Here is a 22,633-nt window from a genome sequence, read left to right as displayed (position 1 = left end):
AATGTCTCATAAGGTCTCAGACTAAAGTCAGCAGCAACCACCAGATGTGTGAGTAAAAGAGACTTTCACTGATTCTAGAAAAGGCCCAGACATCTTGGAGTAGAAACACACCCCCAAACCTGCTATGTTTTAAATTCCTTACCACAGTATCTATGATCACAGAAAATCATTATTGGTGCCACTGAGTTTCAGGATCATTTGTTATGCAGCTTTAGAGAAACAAATTAGAAAACCCCAACATCAAAGCCCCACCTAGTCAAGAGGACCTAACACTATTTCTCCCAGTAACAGTACTAGCATTTCTTCCTTCTTTGCTGAGCTCACATACCCAGCTCCTACTGAGGTATGATCTAGTGCTCATTGAGTGCATCTAACTCAAAAGGAGAATGGGTCAAGGATCCAATTCTTGGTTTTTAATGCCATAATGAACACCTGCTCTTGGCACTCAAGGTGAGCTCATAGTCACTTTAAATTAAAACTAGCCTAAGACCTGACTCCTCTAGATGTAGCCTCAACTGCAAAGCCACATGCATACCCTTAAAAGTTCAGAATAACATGGAATTGGATTTGTCTAATGACAACAGAAAGAAAAGATACAACTCATGAGGTTTGAAGAAAATGCCTGATGGAAAAGTGTCCTGGGCTCACCTCTGTCTTACATTCAGGGTCCTTGGCCTGCCGCCCAGGGATCAGCCTCATGGCTGAGGACAAACTTCCACTCCATGAAGTGACTTTGCTATGGTGTCCAACACTCAAGCGACTGGCCAGAGATTTTTTCTCAGATGCTGGGGACAAAAAAGCAAAGACTGTCAGAGGATAAATGGAGAGAAAAACACACACTATTTCTATAGCTGGCTTGGCTTTCAAATGGCTAGCCAGAGGCTTCAGCCCAGTGTGCTTGCCTCCAATAGGGAAAACAGCCCAGGTTACCAGCTCCTGGCTTAGACTCCTAGCTCCATAGCTCACTGACTGTTGGACAAGTTAGCTAAAGTTCCTGAGCCTCAGTGTTTTCATCCAATAAAATGGGAATAACAGTATCTAACCTCACTGTGGCATCATGGAGAGTAAATAAGATTATGTGTTTAAAACATTGGCCATGAAATATAAGTTTGCAAAATATGGTTGTTTGCAAAAAAATAGCCATTTTTATCTTAAAGTCCATCTCAATGTTTTATATTTACACACACACACACACAACACACACACACACATACACACACACACACACACACACAAGGGGGATGCCCCAAAAAGGAATTATCCTCTAGAGGGTGGGCCCCTTGTAGTATACACTTCCCCTGCTAGATGAGTATTCTAGGAACCCATCTGTATCAGTGTACCATCTGTATCAGCTGCATTGTTGTGAGAGGATGTGTTTGACCTCAGTGAATTTTTTTGAAGACTCTCAACATGTTTGCTCATTTCATAATGGGTGATTTACAAGGGCACCTGCCCACACAGTGTTGAGTATTTAGCAGTTTTTGACCAAGAATGCCATGAGCCCCATGCCCTATACTCCCTATTCACCTGGTCTTGCGCCAAGAAACTTTTTCTGGGGCAAGAAACTTTCCCAGAAGAAAAAAATTCCTCAAAGGGAAATATGTTGCCTATGTGGAAGAAGTGAAACAAAAAATGGCAGAAGTGCTAAAAGGTATCGAAATTGATGAGTCCAAAAACTGTTTTGAACACTGGAAAAAAACCTCTTGATAGGTATATTGCATCAAATGGAGAGCACTTTGAAGGTGACTGAAGTTTAAACATGTAAGAATAAATACACAACTTTTTATAAAAAGTTCTGTAATTTGGGGAATCCCCCCTTGTACATGGGTATATATGCCTTATTTTATTGAACTTTTCCCTGAAATGGAATGTGACATCTTGAGTTTAAATTGTTCATGCACGTAGATATATATTTGTGAGGGCTAATTTGGGAAACCAAGAAAATAAAAAGTGCTATACCACTAAGTAGTCTGGGATAACATAGATAGAAATAACTGACTCTCAAATAACTGTGAATTTCATGATGCTGAGACTTACAAGTATATAAGCCAGAATTTTAAAGCAATGACCTCTTTAAAAACAAAATTAATACATCATTCTCACAGCTGCAGAGACTACTATGCAGGTAAAATGTTGAGTCATTGACAGAGTGCAAGAGACATTAATATTTTTGGCATGAAGACTTTTGCTTGGAGCATGAAGAAACTGAGGCTCCAGGTCACTACATAACTTGGTGCAAGGCTTCAAGGCTGGTAGGTGAATATCAGGGCAGGACCTAGAACCTCAAGCTCAAGAGCCCAGAATGTAGTTCTAACTTGGTAGGTAGCCCTTCAATCTAAGAAGTTTCTAAAATCTGCTTGCTTGGTTAACATCTCTGGCCTTCCTTTTACCTAAGATGCAAAGCAGCATTTATTCTTTGGAGCAAAGATTTATGAGGTTTCAGTGATATAAATCCCACCCCTAAGGAATGAGAGAGAATCTCTGGGTGGAAAAGGCTCTGGGCCCTGTGTGGAACCTGGGAAAGTCTGGCTCTATGAGACCCAGAAGTTCTGTTCTCTGGAGCCAAGTGGACAGAGACCTAGATAATGCTGCCAGGCCTTGAGCATCGTCTCCTCCCAGAGTGGAGTGACCTCTTCAATCTTCACTTCTCTTTCCCCAGTTTTCACAGAGAGATCAATCTTGAAGGTGTCCTCCAGCTCTTGCCGCCTCTGTGCCATAAGCTGCTGCCAGAGCGTCTGCACCATCTTCTGGATGCTGTGCTGGACTGAGAGGAAGAGCACATCATATGATCAGGAGGGCCTCCAAGCTCCACCCAAAGAGAAAAAGAGATGGCATGTTGTGGCTGCTTTTATTGACATCCATTTTGAACATCATCCTAGATTTGCAATGCTACCAACATCAATGGGAGCTGGCTTTTACCCTGCTTCTAGCTTCCCACCACCAAATCCTGCCTGCCTCACATGTTGAGAGCTGGAAATCATGATTGATGGGGTTAGGGAACTTCTTTCTCTCACCTCCCAATTCTGTTAGATGCCACACTGGGAGAAGCTTGTGAAAGTTCTAGGTCACCAAATAGCTTCCCCCTAAAAGCTCCTTCCAAGCTATCTTTTATGTTAGCCCTTCAGAAAAATTGAACAAAACTAAGATTGTCCCCATGAAGGCAGGACCGAGGCCAGAACTCTTTCCTGGCACTGGATCAAGCTTCCCACCAGCCATCCAGCTCAGTATTCTTCATTTGCCCAGATATGGACAAATCTACCAAGCCATTCTGCCTGCTGTTCCCCACAACTATAATCCCATGACTAGTGCCTAAATCCTCTCTAATCTTGGACCACTAGGTCCCTCTTTGATACCAGCCTCTATAGTGTTTTATCACCCTAGGAGTATGCATGAGGCAGTCCACGCTACCACCAAGTCCCCAAATGTTAATGTTGTTGTTGTAATCAATATTTTCAGAGTAAAAATTAAATTCACAATTTATTTTTGAGCGCTGGTTTTGAGTACTATCTGACCAGAAAGCAAGCTCTGACACCCACCATCTAGTATCACAAACTCTTACATGGTAACTGGCAGCAAACTGAAGTGGTCTGCTGAAGTTTTCTGGACCAAAGAGAGCAATCTCTCAGACACATAGATCCAAATTCTTTTTTGTTTTTACAAATTGCCAATCCCTTTAACTTCACTTGATATTAGCAAATCCAAGAATAAACTCAACTAAGCTAAATACTTTGAAAAAGAAATGAGTTTATTAATTCCATTCCTGTTTTCTAGGGAAGAAAGGTAAAGTGACAGCTTTATAATGGTTTCAACTAGAGATGGTATCTAGTGGTCCAAAGGAAAAATTCAAGAGACTAACTGAGAAGTAAAATCAACTTACAGTGAGGTCCTCTGAAATTTTGGTAAGAACACCAAGTTTTTAGTCTAACCAAGTTCCACAGAGCTCTCTCTTCTTCCACCCATCCATCCATCATCCCATTCCATGTTTAATATGTAAAGATCACTGCAATTTTATTCTTATTTAGGTTACCTTGCTGTACTGCTATATCATTCTGGGATTTTCTAGGGCTTTTTCTGCCCTTTGAATATCTCCTTAGTAGTATTTATTTCCTTATCTTGGGAAAGGTAAACTTTCCCAAGATATTTGAAGAATGCAACCCTAGCAGTTATTGATTCACTATCCATCTACTCCCCCAAGATAACAACGGATAAAATGTACCATCACTCAAACTTGGGAAGTCATCCACTCTTTTTTCTCTCACTTCTTCATTTGGAGAAAGAAACACTTGATGATAAGGAGTCATTCTAGGCTTGGGTTCCAATCCAAATCCTTCTGGATAACTAGTGGACAAGAGATTTTTCACTATAAAATCTAATTTCTTTATGAGTATGCCATTGTTCTTTACTACAAATGATTATCCTCCAAAGTCAATACACATCAATATGGAAAAACTGTCTAATCAAGTTCAAGCAAACAGCTTACGACAACTTCTATGACAGATATTATATAATACCATCCTGGGAAATTTTAAAAAAAACACCTTTTTTTTTGTTCCTATCTAATTAAATTCAATCCATGCTCCTGGCAGACCACCCAACCCTCTCCTTGTTTCTCCACCATTATAATTGGTTATTTCTTTTTGCAGACTTCCACAGCACTGAACTCTGCCTATATTTGGCTTGAATGTCACTCTTCCTGGAATGGGGCTAGGGCCAGCTCCATTGGGCCTCTGACCTTTGCAATATTACAGAGTCCATATTCAGAAAGGCACCAAGCTTGGGCTCTTCTGTTATCATCTTGAAATTCATAGTAATTTTTGAACAAGAGACCCTCATTTGTACTTTGCTGAGGCTCACACATCCCATAGTTAGTTCTAAGTGAGGTGATTGTTTCTAACATAGTAGGTTCCCCATGAACTGTGTGCTCCAGGGCTCCTAGTCATGTGAATATATATGTGCCCCTTCTCTGGGCCCCCTCAGCCAACAAAGCAGAATATACACTCAGTACCTGTTTGTGATTGAACCAAAAAATGACAAACAAGAAAATGAAAAATATAGCAGCGTGTGAATACATCCATTCTTAAAATTTCTAGCATTGGAGTGCCTTTGGATTTTGGAGTCCATTTTCCTAATCAGAGGAATGTGATGAGAGTGGAACTTTAAGCACACAAACCAATCTGCATTTTGTTCTGTTTACCTTTACTTACAGTATGGATAAGACCTAATTCTTGAAATACAGAAAATACAATTTAATTCACAAACTGCAAATGAATTCTTTTATTTCAAACAAATAAAAAGCAAGTGCCTCCTCTGGGTTAGGCAGCTAGGAGTATTTTTCTGGTGCTTCCCAGAGAGTTACTCTAGTGTTTGTAATGCTTAATAGTCAACTCAACAGAATTTGGGGGACTTTTTTTCCAGGAATGAAACATAACTTGCACTGGGATAAATAAAATCATCCCATAGCCCGCTCTTCTTCTCCACTCAGCATGGCTCTCTATTAATGAGATAATATTCACAGGCAGTATGACACCAAGGCCTTGTTGGCACATGATATATACACATTGCCATACCCAGAGAGGGAAAGTGCACACACACACACACACACACACAGAAATGTAATATTTTCAAACTTTTAACTCCAAGAAAAGAATTTAAAGTGGGTTAATTTTTTGTTATTAGTATTTCTATCCACAAGTATACTTATGGGTATTATTTCATATCATATATTGTCTGTATATTGTTTCTGTAAGCAAAATTATTTTTCACTTGCATAATATAATTTATTTTATGTTTTTCCATTCTATGGTTATATTTATCAAAGGTTAATATTTCCAAAGCCTACCTACATCATAAAATCAATGTTCATATTTAAAGTTGAAGTTTTCTACCCCCAAAATTAAATCAATGAGGAATCTTAACTGAGAATTGTGGAAATTGGGTAAATTATTGTTTTATGATGATTCTAGATGCTCAGTCATCTAGACTGAGCAGAGTTGGGTTGAGGAAGACCTACTATATTATCGAACATTGTACATAATTTAGAAAACCAGATAAAAAAGGATTCTATCATTTATATTGACCTCAGCAAGCATCCCTCTGAATGGTCTGTTCTGCACTGACTACTGGTGGGCAAGAAAACAGAAAAATGGGAAGCTCTTACCTCCTCGCACTAAGCAGAAACAGACAATGCATGATGCACAGCAGGAAACTGGAGTTGGAGTTATAGGTGGCAAAGATAATATCCCAGTGTTCCTGCAGGAATTCCAGAATGCTGAGAAGGCTGAGACATTCGGAGAGAGACTGCTGGGGCTTGGAGAGGCAATAAAGAATGACTTTATTTAAACTGCTGTATAAAGCACTGATGACAGTGTCCCTTTGTGAATATGCGTTCTCCATTACCTGTGTCATAAAATAAACACACACATACACAAACATACTTGTGAACACTTTATGATTTTGGAACTGACCTAGTTAACTGTAAAGATGATACAATCTCAGCCTTTTCTGTATTTCAAAAAGTGGCATGATCTAAAATTCAAATAGGACTATTTTCTATACCTTTGAGCTTCTATTTAAGTGAATGATCAATAATAGCAATTCAAATTGTCAAATTTACCAAAAATTAATGGAAAGAAATTTAAATTTACCACAGCCATATTATAGAAAGTAGACAGGGGAACCAGGGATTTCTGAAATATAGGTAAAATGATTAACCTTCAGAGTATAAGAACATGCTGTTAATAATGTTTAATTAAAAATATGTCCCTAATGGTACATATTAGTTATCAAGCACAGAATTTTTATAATATTACAGGTATATACCAAGCATTTTTGCATGAAATTACATATATTATCTCACTTAAGCATCCTAACAACATGATGAAATAAACACTAAGGTTGTGCCACTCTAGAGAGAAGAAGGATGAGGGTCAAAGAGGTTCACTGGTCAGCAAGGGTTAAGGGTTGAACCCATACCAGACATCTGAGCCATGCTCAGATAGCATCTAAGGGAGACAGGAATGCAGTGAATTTAACCACATGAGAAACTTAGAGGGGGAAGTCAGAGGTCCTGATTTGTAGCCTTAATACTAATCAGTCCACCTATTTATTTGGCTTCATCAAAAAGAATCCACAGCCCTGGCTGGTATAGCTAAGTGGATTGAGCATGGGCCTGCGAAGCTAAGGGTTGCTGGTTCGATTCCCAGTCAGGGCACATGCCTAGGTTGCAGGCCAGGTCCCCAGTAGGGGACACATGAGAGGCAACCACACATTGATGTTTCTCTCCCACTTTTTCTCCTTCCCGTCCCCTTTCTCTAAAAATAAATAAATAAATAATATTTTTTTAAAAAGAATCCACAGAAAATTACATGCAAAATTTCTCAATCTAATAGAAAGGTAATTTATTAGTTATAGCTTGCTCTCTTAGAATCTTATGGGTACTGCAAATATTTATACTAATGAAGTTAATTTTACCTAAGTCTGCTGCAATTTGGGGTTTGCTTTTTAACACTGTCTTCTGCTACTCCTCAGATTGGTTATGTCTTTCAAACTGAGGTTGAGAGTTATGAGTCATAAACAGGAGAGAAGGATGACAAATGTGGATAGAACTGAGAGTCCTTGGGCCTGGCACTCCTGAAGTCACATAAGGCCCAGCAGGCACCCACTTTTTAGTATTAGCTCTGAGCTTTTGCTTTGACCATTAGAATTTGTGATGGCTTAACGTATGTGTTCTCTCCCAAATTTCAAATGTTTAAATTCTAATACTCAATGCAATGGTATTTGGTTATGGGATCTTTGGGAAGTGATTAGGTCATGAGGATAGAGCCCTCATGATGGGATTTCTAAAAGGATAGGAAGAGCCCAGGGAGAGACTTCTTCCTTTTTCTCCATAATATGAAGATACAGTAAGAAGATGGCCATCTGAAAACCAGGAAGAGAGTCCTCACCAGACACTAGATCTGCCAGTACATTGATCTTGGACTTCCCAGCCTCCAGCACAATGAAAAATAAATGCTTGTTGTTAAGCTCCCCAGTCCATGGCATGTCGTGACAGCAGCCTGAATGAAATCAGGAGCTCCACAACTACTTTCATTATCAATACAACTTCCCAGGAATCTGAGTTTAATTTTCTCAGAGATGACAAGGGATATTTCTCTCCTCTTAAAGTTTTTCTTGAAAGCCTCTGATTAAATTATTTTTGTGCTTGCCTGGAACTGTGTTTCAGGCAGACTATCATTCTAGGAATTGTCCTGGGGTCTACAGTAACTCCATAGACAGAAGGGTGCTTGTGGTGCCAATGTCACTCTCCCTATGAAACATAAAGGGGAAGGACAGTGGTTTCTCTGGGTGCTGCTGAAGAAGACATGCCAAGAGCAGCTGGCAGGAGTTGCTGGAGGCAGAGTTCCGCTGAGTAAGAGAAAGCACTCTCTGACAGTCACAGTTGTCCCAATGGCTGGGACGACCTTGTCCCACAGTGAACTCCTCACTTAGGGAAGTTTTGAGGAAAGAACAAATGGCCACTTGCTAGAAAAGATTTCCAGAGCAAAATGAGTGACAAGAAGCAGGAAAAAAATAGTTCAACTCTACAATTTTGAGATTGTATGATTGTGTGTGTATATACATGTACGATAAAGACCCTGTCTGTACACATGTATATACTCTTATACCTAAGGATATATCTATAGGCATGGCCACCTGTGGGTACGTCTGTGGATCTGTCTGAAGAGAGAGAGCACATGCAAGAATAATAGGACTAGCTCAAATGTGACAAATGGCAGTGAACACTAAAGAAGAAAATGAAATAGGTCTTTTGGGGATAAAGACCTTTTTGGCCCTTTCTTTGTTGATGAAGAATAACAACAATTAAGATAAAAACAACAATCACAATAAAAACCCAAAGGAAGTGTGCAGAGTCTAGAAGGAGACAAAGCTCAGGTGCTGGCACAGGGACCTCGGCTCCCAACTACTGAAGTAGGTCTCAGGTGGTCTGAGTTGAGAGCTCTGCAGGGTACTCAACAGCCACCAGGTATTGCCTAAGCCATATAGGTCTTCCTCCTTTTGCCCACCCACCTCAGATCCTGTTTCCAGGAAGGACAGCTGGCTAATCTGGATGAACTGCATAGCCAGCAGTGTGTCATACAGATATTTGGTCAGTCAGCAGAATTTCCCATACCACCATTGCCAGCCTGGGGTTCTTACCACCATGATGTGTTCTGTGATGAAGAGAAGGATGTGTCTTGGGTCTGCTGAGAACATCCCACTATACAGCTTCTCTACCAGCTTCTGGGTGAAATGGAATATGTTCATGAGTGAAGCAGCAGCAGCAGCAGCAGCTTCTGTGTTTGGCTGAGGCTCTTTATTGCCTAAGGTGGATTTGGGAGACAGAATGAGTTTGAGAAATCATCAGAGTTTGAATGGCCTTCTTTCCACAACAATCTCGAGTCCGTCTTGGTAACCAACTACCTTCCACCCACCTCTTTTTATTCCATTGTAGCTCACTGTATTACTCTCCATTACTCTGAAAATGGGGTCTTAACACACAGGTGCCCAATGAAGACCCATGTATTCAAAATAAATTGGCCTTGCCCTGGCTGGTGTAGCTCAGTGGACTGAGCGTGAGCCTGCGAACCACATGATCGCGGTTCAATTCCCAGTCAGGTCACATGCCTAGGTTGTAGGCCAGTTCCCAGCAGGGGACTCATGAGAGGCAACCATACATTGATATTTCTCTCCTTCTATCCTTCCCTTCCTCTCTAAAGATAAATAAATAAAATAAAAATAAATTGGCCTTGAAAAGTCTAGTCAGTGATATAAACCAAGTGGAGAGAAAGCCAGTGTGTGGCACTAATTTTTCCAGTGGCCACTTGAAATAAGGGTGGAGGAAAATTTAGGCATAAAATAAATAGAAAGATTGTCATGGTGACCCGAGGCCCTGCTGCTATGTCAGGCAGAGGATGAAGCTGTAATGTGGATTATCTGTCCCAGGCAAGGATGCTTGGATGTCAGCTAATCCAATTAACAATCTTCTGAGTTAGCCACTATAGTTATCTTCAATCCCAGATTCAGAGTCTAGAGTCACACCACCACCCAGTGACAGAGTCAAGATCAGATCTGGGACTCTCAAGATCACACTTTTAACTGCTCTGCTCTACCACATTTCATATAGTTCAATAGCCAGAGTTTCTGCATTGTGGGGCAAGGAGCAGTCAATAAGATGAGTCATGTCACTAAGGATTTCATCACTCAGAAACCACAGAAAGGACTTTGTTTAATCTGGTTTGGAAGGTGCCCTGGAACTAAGTCTTCTGAATGAAGCATTAGTCTGAACTTTTTAGGGGCAATGGAAACATTTTCATCCAGGTTCGCTTGTTTAAGAAACATTTGTTGAGCCTGGGTATAGGTACAAAGAATAAGATGCTGAGCAGAAGAATGTTGAATTCTAGATGAAATCTTGAATTCCCTCATGGGAAGAGGACACAATTCTACTGAAGGTAGAGGAGAACTGGTTTTAGCTAAGAAGGCAGCTCCGAGTGGCCCAATGATGGCAGGGGTGTCATGGAAGAAGCAAGTATGCCTTCCCTTGGGCCTCTAGTCAGGCAGTGACCTCCTACTGCAGATTTGTTGACAGCATCTTCCCAAGGCCCCCAGAGCATCTTGCAGCACTAAAACCCAGGCCTCCTCTAGGAAATTGGGTCTTATTGCTGGTGGGCATGTTGGCTTTACTGTTTAGCTGTCAGCAGTTCTGTGTCATAACGGTGAGAAGCAAGTCTTCTCCACTCACCTCTGAGCATTGACATGTCACTTCCACTCGTCACATGAAATATTTCCATGGTGGAGAGCAGGATCTCAGACTGGAATTCTTGCTTCTGTTGATTGGTGGCATTATCTGGAGAAGCCTGGAAGCATACCCAGAATTGAAACAGTAGCCCTGTGACTATCATGTCCACTCAGTACCTACTGAGTCCCCTTACCTGGCCTCTATGCTGATATCACAGCTGCTGGGAATATGGGCTGCCAACAGCTCATACCTGCCCCTTCTCCAAAGCATTGACTTCTGCTGACCAAGCTGCTTCATCTGGAATTGATGCCCACTTCCTGGGGCAAGAAGGCAAGTGGCAGGGGGTGGTCCACAGACAATGACTGCCTGGCAGATGCCTTAAGGTGGGGCCAACTCTGGGATGTAGATAGCATACCTGTGCTCCCCTTGGGGCCAAGATTGTCTGGCTAGCTTCTCCCTCATCTTCCTTGCATCCCTTCTCTGCCTCCCCTGAGCACACAGCCTTTAATAAATCACTTTTCTACAGTCCCTGTATCAGGTTCTGCTTCTAGGAACCTGGCTAAGACCTACCCCTCATTCATCTCTTTACTCACTGCTGGTATGCTCCCTGCTCTGCCAGGGCCTGTGGTTCCTGGAGCACTCTCCCACTGTATCACGAAAGTCACAGATGTTCTAGACTATGAGCTGGTTCTCACAATAGATCAGCCCTGAGGTCTCCTGGAATATACCACACCCTTGCAGAGCCCATGCCCTCTGGCAACAGATGGCCCAGCAGCCCCTGTGCACTTACCTCCAGCAGCATCTCCAGAGGCAAACACTGCTTGGTGCTGGGAGCTGCAATCAAGAGCTCCCTCAACAGTAGCTTCAGAAACACCCGTAGCTGTTTCCGTGTGGGATGTGACTTGGCAGACATCTGCAGACCATCCGCAATGCTGTCACTTTCACCCTCAGTCCCAGGACTGCTGGCATTCTGGGCAGACTCAGTCGTGACCCCCTTAAAGTTAAGAGAACCCTAAATGAGTGGTCTGAACTGCTTCAGAGTGCACTCCTATTCACTGCTGAGATGTGTATGGGTGAGATTCTGATCAAAGCTATTAACATGTAAAGGAATGAGGGTCAACTGAAGTAGGTGACTTGCCCAGAGTCTCATGGCTCATAAAGATACATGTTATGGTCCCTGAACCCAAGGTGGGTGGAAGTCATGGAAAGAAGCTGAGTATGGAGCAACAGAGGCCTGCAGCACTCATTAGGGAAGCCCAGAACATGACCTGGATAAGTTGTTTCCTCCTCAGAGCTATAGCTCTCATCAGTCAAATGGAGATACAGAAAGAGACATCACAGAGATGTATGAGAACAAATGCAAGAACAGTGCATGCCACAGTGCCTGGCCCTGGCATATGGTCAAGAAAGTTGGTTCCTACCTTCTGGAGGAACCCTCACATTTACTGCCTCCCATGCTCTTTGCTGATTGTGACAAGTAGGATCCTCAAGTGAAAAGAGGAGCTATGACTTCAGCAAGTCCTGGCATCCAAGTCCCTGAAGCACTTTAGCCTTTACATTCTCATTTTCATATTTGTAGAAATATACAAGGATAAATGAGGCAGCATCATTAGCCCAGCGACATCCATAAAATCACAGAGATTCTGGGAGGCTGAATGACATGCCCAAGGATATACAGCCAGAGACTCCTAACTCCCAGCCAGTGAAATGTCCATGGACATTCATTGGTTGGCACTTCCCTTTGCTCATTCATAAAATTCATGCAGCTGTTCTTAATTAAGCCATAAAATGAATTTAATGAACCCTAGGGATGTGGTGACTGCATTAATTAGCTCTTTGTGGCCTTGACTGGAAAGTTGCCATATAAATTCACAGCAAACTGAAGCCTTCTGGCTTCTGCAGCTTTCTGCGTGAAGATGAGCTGTCACATTTTCTGTACAATGAAGGTCTTTTAGAGCTGACTCAAAAGTGGGACAAGGCAAGGAGATATGGTGATAAGTGCTGTGGAACTGGATCCAGGGGGCCCAAGGCAAGGCCTGGCTCATAGGAATTTGCCTTGGAGGTGATGTTGGTCCTGGCCCTCCCCCAGGCAGAAAGTGTTGAGCATGGAGAGGAAGAGACCTGGATTAGTGTGCTCCCATTGCCTTTGGGCAGCCAGCTGGAACCCCAACTCAGCAAATGGTGAGCCTAGCCCACTGTGCAGGGGCTCAGGTGGGGATCTAGGCTAAAAATGTCAGGACTTCAGGATTCTGGCCACCTCCAGAGGTCCTGCTTACAGGGATGGTAAAGGTCAGCCTGTGGGATTGTCCTTTTTCCCTGCCTGGTCTCTGTGTGGGGGGTGCCATCCCCCACCCCCCTCTGGTGTATCCTTTTCCTTAGTCTTACTTTTCCAGCATGTTTCTTTAGTTAATATTAGCCCAATAGACCATTTTATCTTTTTACAAATCTTATAGTCTTATACTTAGGTCTTTTCATTAAAACAAATATGGTACTCTTAAATTTTACTTGACCACTTGATTTTATTTTAAACTGACAGTGATAGAAAGGATATGGATCTTAGGGTGAGTGTTGGGGTAGGGAGGGGCCTATGGGAAGAGATAGGTGAGGTTTAAATCTTGGCCCTGTCACTTAATTAATCACATAAACCTGGGTGTATTTTACTCTCTCAACCATTTTGTAAGATAGGTCCTAGGTTCCCACTAAATCCAGAGGATACTGGTCAGTGCCATTCACTGCTATGAGTCTCCCTTTCCTCAACTAACACACACTACCTGTGCAGGGTGGCAATTAGGGTGACATGAAGCACTAGGCTCAAGTCTGCTGTAGGCATTCAGTAGGTGGAGGCTGTCACCATGAATACACTTCTAGAAAAGATTAGCTGAAAGAGTACATCATTCATTCATTTGGTCATTTAGCAGATAATTATGGATCCTGCACAGTGCTTGGCCTGGTTTCTGACCTCTCTCCTTACCATTCTTTGTCTTTTAGCATGTCCTTTAACTGCAATTACAGATTTGCAGACAGGTGTCACTAGCTCATGTTTCCTGTCTTGGTCTCAGTTTCCTACACTACCAATGAGGGGTGATGCATAGGTTTACCAGATAGTTTTGCCCTTCACACTGACTGAGTCCCCTTGACCTACTGAGACTAGCTTTCAGTCCCAAACTCACTCATATCTCTTCCTGTAGCCCCTACTCTACTCCACACCCACACCTTACCCTCCAGACCCAGCTGGTCCCTCTGCTCTCCCAGCCACCCACTGACTTCAAAGAGTCCTGAGTCATGGCCTACAAACAAGGCTAGGGTCCTGAGAATAAAAAGCAGAGCAAGTCATTCTTCCAGCTTCCTGCCCTCCACCCACCCACCCACCTTGGTCTGGGTCACAGCCACAGGCATCCTGGGATGAAATTTGTTGGGAATTTGTTTCACATTATCAGTGGGAGGAGATTTCATATACAATTGAACTTGATCTGCCATCAAATTACCAAGATTACTAACAACTCAAAAAAATTACTGAATCTGAGTTGAAAATGACCTCAAGCTGCATCTCAGCTGAGAAAGAAAAATTACTCAAGTTTTTACTTACTGTTTCAGTCAAGTTGCCTCAAAATGTATCATAATTGGAGGTGAGGGTGTGTGGCAGAGAGGAATTCTGCCCTTTGCTCTTGAAGGATGACACCACTTGCCCCTGTTTCATTGGGGCAAGATTGTGGCATGTCCTACCTTGTGGGTTTGCAGGGGGAAGGTGATGGTGGCCAAGGTCTGGAGGAACTCTGGTGCCCGCCAGGCTGGATCCTGTGGGTAGGTGCTGTGCACAAGGCTGAGGAACTGTAGCACACTGGCTGGGAAGGTTTGCTCCCAGGCACCATCTCCATGCCCTGTCAAGGGCTAAAAACACATGATGAGAGGCATGCATGGAAGCCAAAGGATTTGAGACCTAGGAAGAAGACCTGCTTTCTGTGACTGTCCCGCAGGCATTTCATTGCAAGACCTTTAAGACTGTGGATTGGCTTGGGATGCTTGTCTTTGGCTGCAGAAGGGTTTCATGCATATAGGCATTATTCTATAGGCTTCACACATACTCCTCTTTCCATCTCAAACAACCCTCTGAGGTAGGTCCTATATTTACCCTTATTTTACAGAGGGGACAACAAAGCACAGTGAGGTTAAATAGCTTGCCAAAGGTCACATAGTAGGGAAGGAGCAGATCCAGGAGTTGACTGAGTCCAAGCAATATGGCTATAAAGTTTGCCTATCTTTCCCATATTCTCATATTGCCTCTATATGACTTGACATGGCCTTTGTGCTCAAGGAACTTGCAAATCATGGTCAACCCCAGCCTTTCACAGCCCACTGCTTTTGCTCCCACCTCTAGACCCTGCCTTGCCTTATATATGTCCAAGCCTTTAAGAACTTGAGGAACCCCGTCCCTTCCAGCCAGGGATCTGGAGTGGATCATGTTGTACTTAGCTGATACCCAGTACCCTGAGGAGACTTGGGCACATGTCCATCCCCATACCAAAACCTAGGCTCAGTCACATGGTTGAGTCTCCATCCTGGCTGCACACTAGTGTCTCCCTGAAGCTCAGCTGTCTTAATTAGCTATGCCAAGTCACTCTCTCTGGAGATTGACTATAGCCCCAATGTGTCCAGCTACTGCCTGAGGTCCTGCTCTATCTGATAGACAGCCTGGAACTTGAAAATTGGACCACCTTGGATAGCCACACGAACAACCAGATAGAGTGACACTTTGACTACTCCTACAAGTGAATGTCGGGTGTTTCTTTGGCCAATTACTTTGTTTTGCTGTGTATAATGAATAGCCATGTTTTTGACCCAAACTTTCAGGGAATAATTTTTTGTTCAAAATTTTAATTAATTTTTATTCATATTTAGATACTTGTTTTATATTATAAATAAATTTTATGTTAAAAATAAATGCCTTTTATTTTTTAACATACTATGGTATAAGAAATTTTACATAACAAATAATTACAAAACACAAGAACACATACAAGGTATTTCAGTTATTACCCATGTATTATGTGCACCCTTTTTCCTGAAAATTTTTGGGCGAAAAAAGTGTGCATTATGCATGGCAAAATACAGCACTCAGCCCCAGCCTCTCCCATATCCATGGCTTCCTCATTTCCCCACCAGTCTGCTTCAAGTCCCAGCTTCATATTCCTGAGCCAGATGTCCTGTTTACTAAGCAGATACTGAGTTCCTGGAACTGAATCTCATACTAGAATACTAAAACCTATTACTGAAAGAAAGACCTTGTGCATGGAACAGCTAGGAAGTCAATTTTAAACTGTATTCTTCAAGGGTTTGGTATGGGCTGAGCAGACAGGAAGAGAGAGACTGATTCTGGCTTCTCCACCAGGTGCTTACAGCACAAGATTAGATTTCAGGGGGAATACCAGAGGTTGGAGTTCAGAGAATGTTTTTTGGAGTTACTCTGCTTGGTTTGAACCCTGCATCTGCCTTTTGTTGACTGTGCATCCCTCAGAAGGTTGGAATAATTTCTTAATCCCCCCACACCTCCAGTCCCAACTCTGTAAAACAAGGATTGTAATATGACCTATTTCATTTGGTTATTGTGAGGACTGAATGAGACATTTTAGTCCTTCAGGCTTATTTTCATAGTGACTAGCACAGGGTAAATACAGAAAAAAAACTGGAATATAAGATCAGATAGACAGGACTTGAACTTTTGGAAGAGAAACTTGAATTTCATACATTGAGCAACCAGAACCCCCTGAAGACTTTTAAGCATGGTGGTGATCAAAAATGTAATGCTGATGGCTGGACACAGGTACATCCACCATGCTCTTGCTCCATGAACTTGCCTAAGGGAGTTACAGTTTCTGCATTTGCACAATAGAGATAATGAGATCGGATTAAAAGGGTTGTTAAACACAGTGAAATGACTAACATCTACAAGACCAACAATGTAATACATTGGAAAGAACTCAGAGGAATCAGAACCTTCCAACTAGAATAAGAGCTTGTGAGAGCATAAGTTGGCACTTCACTTTGGAGAACCATCTGGTTATATCTACTAAAGCAAGTCATGTGTATAACTAATGACCCACAATTTCACTCCTGGGCATATTTCTTTCTAACAGAAAAAAATATGTATCCCCAGCCAAAAATATGTACAAAGCAGTTTTATTCATAATATTTCCAAATGGAAATAACCAAGAATAGTTAAATAAATTATGATAAGTTATCACAATAAGATACTACTCAATAAAACAAAAATAAATTACTGACATATACACCATCATAAATGAACTCCACAAATATAAGGATGAGTGAAAGAAGCCAGATGTGGTAGATTACATATTGTATTATTCCATTTATATCAAGTTCACAAACAAGCAAATTAATCTGTGGTAGGTTAGTTACCACTGGGCAAGGAAATAACATCAAACCAAGTAAGTTCTAAGCAAACAATAATATAAATAAGACACAGTAAAAGAAAATAAGTGGTTTGAGAAAGGTAAATTAGAGTTATTTGCTACAATTAACTTTCTGGTCTTTTTCTCTTATCTTTCCAGTTTTTATTTTTGTATTTTAATACTGGTCTGCTGCACATAGTGGATTATACTTTTATGACAGATATCTTCATTGAACCAATACAACCTTTGAGTGATTTTGTTTTTATTGTTTGTTACATATATCAGAAGGAACTACTACCCTTTGCAACAACATGGATGGAACTGGAAAGCATTATGCTGAGTGAAATAGGCCAGGTGTTGAAAGACAAATACCATATGATCTCACCTTTAACAGGAAGCTAAACAACAAAACAAACAAGCAAGCAGAAAAAAAAACCAAAACAAAGACACTGAAATAGAGAACAAGGGGACAGTGATCAGAGGGGAGAGGGAAGGGAATTTAAGGGAGAAAAAAGGGAGAGGTTTTGAGGAACAAGTATGAAAGACACAGGGATGAGGACTGGGGGGGAGGAAATGTGAGGGAGCACGGGGGGGGGGCTGGGATGGGAGAAATAGACCAAAAAATGTACTCGAAAAATAACTAAATAAAATTTAAAAAAAAGAAGGTTGGGCCTTGTTTATGGACCTATCTGGGAGTCTCATCTGTAATACACCAGTTCACCATTTTATGTTTGACATTATAATGTAAGTGTTTATTTTATTTTTTATTTCTGTCAGCATAATATATAGTTTCTTTATTTTAAATACATTCATGTTACTTCTTTTGGCTTTTAAAAAATAACATTAATTTGTTAGAAAGGTAACAGACTTATTCAGCAAACAGAAAAATATATAATTTTTCAGGTATCCCAAAATTAATTTCAACATTAGGTCTGTGGTGGAACTATGAATAAGTTCCTCAAAGATGTAAAGTGTACAAATCACATGCTCTGACTAGGACAAAACAAAACTGAAAATGGTTAACAATAATAAAAGAAACAAAAAGTTCAACCACATGGATATTGTAAAATATAAATCAAAAAGTGTTTAAAACTGCAATCACAGAAACTCTAGAAGACAAAACAAAAAAATAAAGGTGCCAAATATCAAAATCTTAGAACTAGCCAGAAAAAATATCAGGAGAATGATAAATGTATCCTAAGGTGGTTCTTTAAATAAATATGCAGGTTCTGAGCTTCTTAAATAATGAGAGTGGTGGGGCAAAAAGAGAGTATAAGCTTATAACTTAAGAATTATAAAGGTAAAATAATCACACAAAAAATTAAATAATTTTAAAAAGTACTCAGAAAACTATATAACACTGAAGAAAGAAATTAAGGAAGCATGTAACATGTTCATGGATTGGAAGAATTAACATCATCAAAATATTCATACTACCCAAAATGATTTATAGATTCAATGCAATTCCTATTAAAGTACCAGTGGCATATTTCACAGATATAGAACCAACATTTCAGAAATTTATATGGAACCATAAACAACACTGAATAGCTGCAGCAATTTTGAGAAAGAAGAACAAAGTAGGAGGCATCAAAATACCTAATATTGAACTGTATTACAAGGCTACTGTAATCAAAACAGCCTGGTAATGGAATAAAAATAGACACATGGACCAATGGAACAGAACAGAGAGCCCAGAAATAAACCCAAGTCTCTATGGTCAATTAATATTTGACAAAGGGGGAAGAAGAATAAAATAGAGTAAAAATAGCCTCTTCAACAAACGATGTTGGGAGAACTGGACAGCTACATACAAAAAAAAAAAATGAAACTCGATCACCAACTTACACCATACACAAAAATAAATTGAAGGTGAGTAAAATACTTAAATATAAGTCATGACACCATAAAAGTCCTAGAGGAAAACATCAGCAGGAAATTCTCAGACATCCCATGCAGCAACATCTTCACTGATATGTTCCCTAAAGCAAGGGACATAAAGGAAAGAGTAAACAAATGAAACCTCACCAAAATAAAAAGCTTCGGCATGGCTAAAGAGAACAGCATTAAAATGAAAGGAGAACCAACTATGTGGGAAAACATATTTGCCAATGATACCTCAGACTAGGGTTTGATCTCCAATATATATAAGGAACTCACATGACTCCACTTCAGGAAGACAAAAAAAAAAAAAACAATTGAAAAATGGACAAAAGACTTGAACAGACACTTTTCCAAGGAGGATATACAGAGGGCGTAGACACCTATGAAAGGATGCTCAATATCACTAGCCAACAGAAGATGCGAATTAAAACCACAATGAGTTACTATTCCATATGGGTCAGAATGGCCATCATTAGCAAATCAACAAACAAGTGCTGGTGAGGATGTGGAGAAAAGCAGCAGAGAGAAAGAAGGAGCTACTACCCTTTGCAACAACGTGGATGGAACTGGAAAGCATTATGCTGAGTGAAATAGGCCAGGCATTGAAGGACAAATACCATATGATCTCACCTTTAACAGGAAGCTAAATAACAAAATAAACAAGCAAATAGAATAAAAACAAAGACACTAAAATAGAGAACAAGTGGGCAGCGACCAGAGGGGAGAGGGAAGGGAATTTAAGGAGAAAAACGAGGAGGGATTTTGAAGAACAAGTATGAAAGACACAGGGATGAGGTCTGTGGGGAGGGGGGGATGGGAGGGCGGTGGGGAGACGGGGCGGAGGGGGGGTTGGGATGGGAGAAATTGACAAAAGAAAACTGTACTTGAAAAATAACTCAATAAATTTTAAAAAAAAAGAAAACCCTAATTCACTATTGATGGGAATGTATACTGGTGCAGTCACTGTGGAAAACAGTATGGAATTCCCACAAAGAACTAAAGATGGTACTGCCTTTTAATCCAGCCGTTCCACTGCTAGCATTATACCATAAAAATCCTGAATCACCAATTCAAAAGAACCTATATACCCAAATGTTCATAACAGCATTATTTGCAATAGCCACATTCTAGAAAGAACTTAAATGTCCATCAGTAAATGAGTGGATCGAAAACCTGTGGTACATTTACACAATAGTATTATGCAGCATAAAGAAAGAAGGAACTCCTACTCTTCATAACAGCATAGATGGAACTGGAGAGTACTATGCTAAGTGAAATAAGCCAGGCAGTGAAAGACTAATACCATTGAGCTCACCTATAAGTGGAACCTAATCAACAAAACAAACAAATGAGCAAAAAAGAACCAGAGCCATGGAAATAAAGAACAAATTGACAGGGACCCAAGGGGAGGGTGACAGGGATAACAAGGAAAAAAAGGGGGACGTATATAAAGGACTTGTGGACAAGGACAATTGGGAGAGAATAGTCTTAGGGAGCAGAGGTCAGATGAGGCAGGGGAGAGCAATGGGGGGAGAATGGGGACAACTGTATCTGAACAACAATTTTTAAAAAATCAGTAGCAACTGCTGTCTTTTTCCATTTTAAGTTATTTTTAATTTAAAGAGTATTTACTTCTATGTCCTGGCTGGTGTAGCTCAGTGGATTTAGCGCAGGCCTGTGAACCAAAGGATCAAGGTTCGATTCCCAGTCAGGGCATATGCCTGGGTTGCAGGCCAGTTCCCAGCAGGGGATGCACGAGAGGCAACCATACATTGATATTTCTCTCCCTCTCTCCTTCCCTTCCCCTCTAAAGATAAATAAATGAAATCTAAGAAACAAAGAGTATTTACTTCTGATTTTTCCATTTTTCACCATCTAAAATATTAAAAAGGACACAAGAATTGAAACTTACATTAGGGGTCAAATATTTTGCCCCAGATTTAATGTTTTTCATCATTCAAAAAATAAAATTTTATTAATGTGTTGGAGTGATTTTTTTGTTTCAGCTTTTACACTATCTAGAATCATAGCTTTCTAGAGGCAGAGGAAATCTTTTGTATAAGGGACAGCCCCAACGGTGCAGGGGGATTAAATATTATGTGCATAAGTTGTAAGCTAAACTTTCAAAATATGGAATTATAGAAGACAAAATAGAACCAAAATAGAACCAAAGTATCAGCAACAAGGAAGGAAGGAAGGAAGGAAGGAAGGAAGGAAGGAAGGAAGGAAGGAAGGAAGGAAGGAAGGAAGGAAGGAAGAAGAGGAGGGGAGGGGAGGGGGGGGAGGGGAGGGGAGGGAGGAGGGAGAGGAGGGGGGGAGGAGAGGAGAGGAGAGGAGAGGAGAGGAGAGGAGAGGAGAGGAGAGGAGAGGAGAGGAGAGGAGAGGAGAGGAGAGGAGAGAGAGAAGAGAAGAGAAGAGAAGAGAAGAGAAGAGAAGAGAAGAGAAGAGAAGAGAAGAGAAGAGAAGAGAAGAGAAGAGAAGAGAAGAGAAGAGAAGAGAAGAGGAAAGGAAAGAAAGAGAAAAGAGACCTAGTGCACTGTTGGTGGGAATGCAAACTGCTGCAGCCACTGTGGAAAACGGTATGGAATTTCCACACACACACAAAAAAAAAAAACTAATGAGAGAACTGCCTTTTGATCCAGAAGTTGTTTGGCAAGAATGGATAAATAGCACTGGAACCATTTAGGCTGGTTTTTCCTTTTGTGCACTAAGTTATCACCAGGAACCTGCCTTGCCTTGTTTACCAAGTATTCTAAATAACACTTGCTAATTACTGGCATTGCTTGGAAACTACTGGGAAAACTACTGGCAGGTGACCCTTCCAGACTTGTCTGACCCTCATCGTGGCACTGGGTAATGGGACTCACCTGTCTCATTGTGGCCTTCAGCATATGCAGGAGCAGCAGGGCACCCTCAGTGCGCAGCCCAGCCCGAAGGACTTCCTCTGTGTTGTGCTTCTGCAGGATCCACTGCAGTGCAGCATCCAGGCTTTCCTGAAAGAGGAGGCCAGGCCTGCAATGATGCCCGCATCTGGCAACACACCAGGATGGCTCCTTTTTCAGCCAGGATGTTGAGTTCCCCAAAGGGCCCCATTAGGAAAGGCAGAACAGCATAGTAACACCCTGGCTGGCTGGCCCATATGGGAAATTTTAGCCCACTTGGTGCATAAAGGAAATATATGCCTCCAAGAAGGCACTGGAGACCCCACTAACAACTTAGGTTGAGTGTAGTCCTTTTAGTCTGACATCAAAAATACTATCAACCTTAATGAATCTTTGTGAATGACATTATAGAAATATGACAAATTCACTTCAGGGAAAGTTTATACTGTAGTGGACAGAGCACTGGTTGACAACCAGGATGATCTGATTTTGCCTCTTTAAAAGTTGAATTTAAGCATGCTGTTCACCAGATCCATCCATGCTGTCACAAAGGGTAGAAGCTCCTTCTTTCTTTCTGCTGCACAGTATTCCATTGTGTAAACATACCATCATTTTTTTAATCCATTCATTTACTGATGGGCACTTAGGTTGCTTCCAGCACTTTGCTATTGTAAATTGTGCTTTTA

General features: G+C 41.2%; 1 protein-coding gene across 4 annotated transcripts in view; it reads right to left on the bottom strand.

Moving 5' to 3' along the window:
- Window positions 1-22,633, bottom strand: part of WDFY4 (WDFY family member 4) — a 362,573-nt gene that overhangs the window by 182,320 nt on the left and 157,620 nt on the right. For all 4 annotated transcript variants that reach the window (XM_053667357.1, XM_053667359.1, XM_037167947.2 and 1 more), the window contains exons 31-39: window positions 21,933-22,058; window positions 14,498-14,662; window positions 11,565-11,768; window positions 10,778-10,892; window positions 9,196-9,359; window positions 6,158-6,396; window positions 4,217-4,338; window positions 2,579-2,764; window positions 649-785 (exon numbers count right to left, since the gene is read on the bottom strand). In XM_053667357.1, the coding sequence (XP_053523332.1) occupies window positions 649-785; window positions 2,579-2,764; window positions 4,217-4,338; window positions 6,158-6,396; window positions 9,196-9,359; window positions 10,778-10,892; window positions 11,565-11,768; window positions 14,498-14,662; window positions 21,933-22,058 (1,458 nt within the window). The remainder of the gene's footprint in view (window positions 1-648; window positions 786-2,578; window positions 2,765-4,216; window positions 4,339-6,157; window positions 6,397-9,195; window positions 9,360-10,777; window positions 10,893-11,564; window positions 11,769-14,497; window positions 14,663-21,932; window positions 22,059-22,633) is intronic.

Source organism: Artibeus jamaicensis, unplaced genomic scaffold, assembly GCF_021234435.1.
Source record: "Artibeus jamaicensis isolate MK-2021 breed Jamaican fruit bat unplaced genomic scaffold, CSHL_Jam_final contig_468, whole genome shotgun sequence".
Classification (NCBI taxonomy): Eukaryota; Metazoa; Chordata; class Mammalia; order Chiroptera; family Phyllostomidae; genus Artibeus; species Artibeus jamaicensis.
The sequence above is the reverse complement of the archived record's forward strand: the minus strand, read 5'-3'. Positions and strand labels throughout refer to the sequence as shown.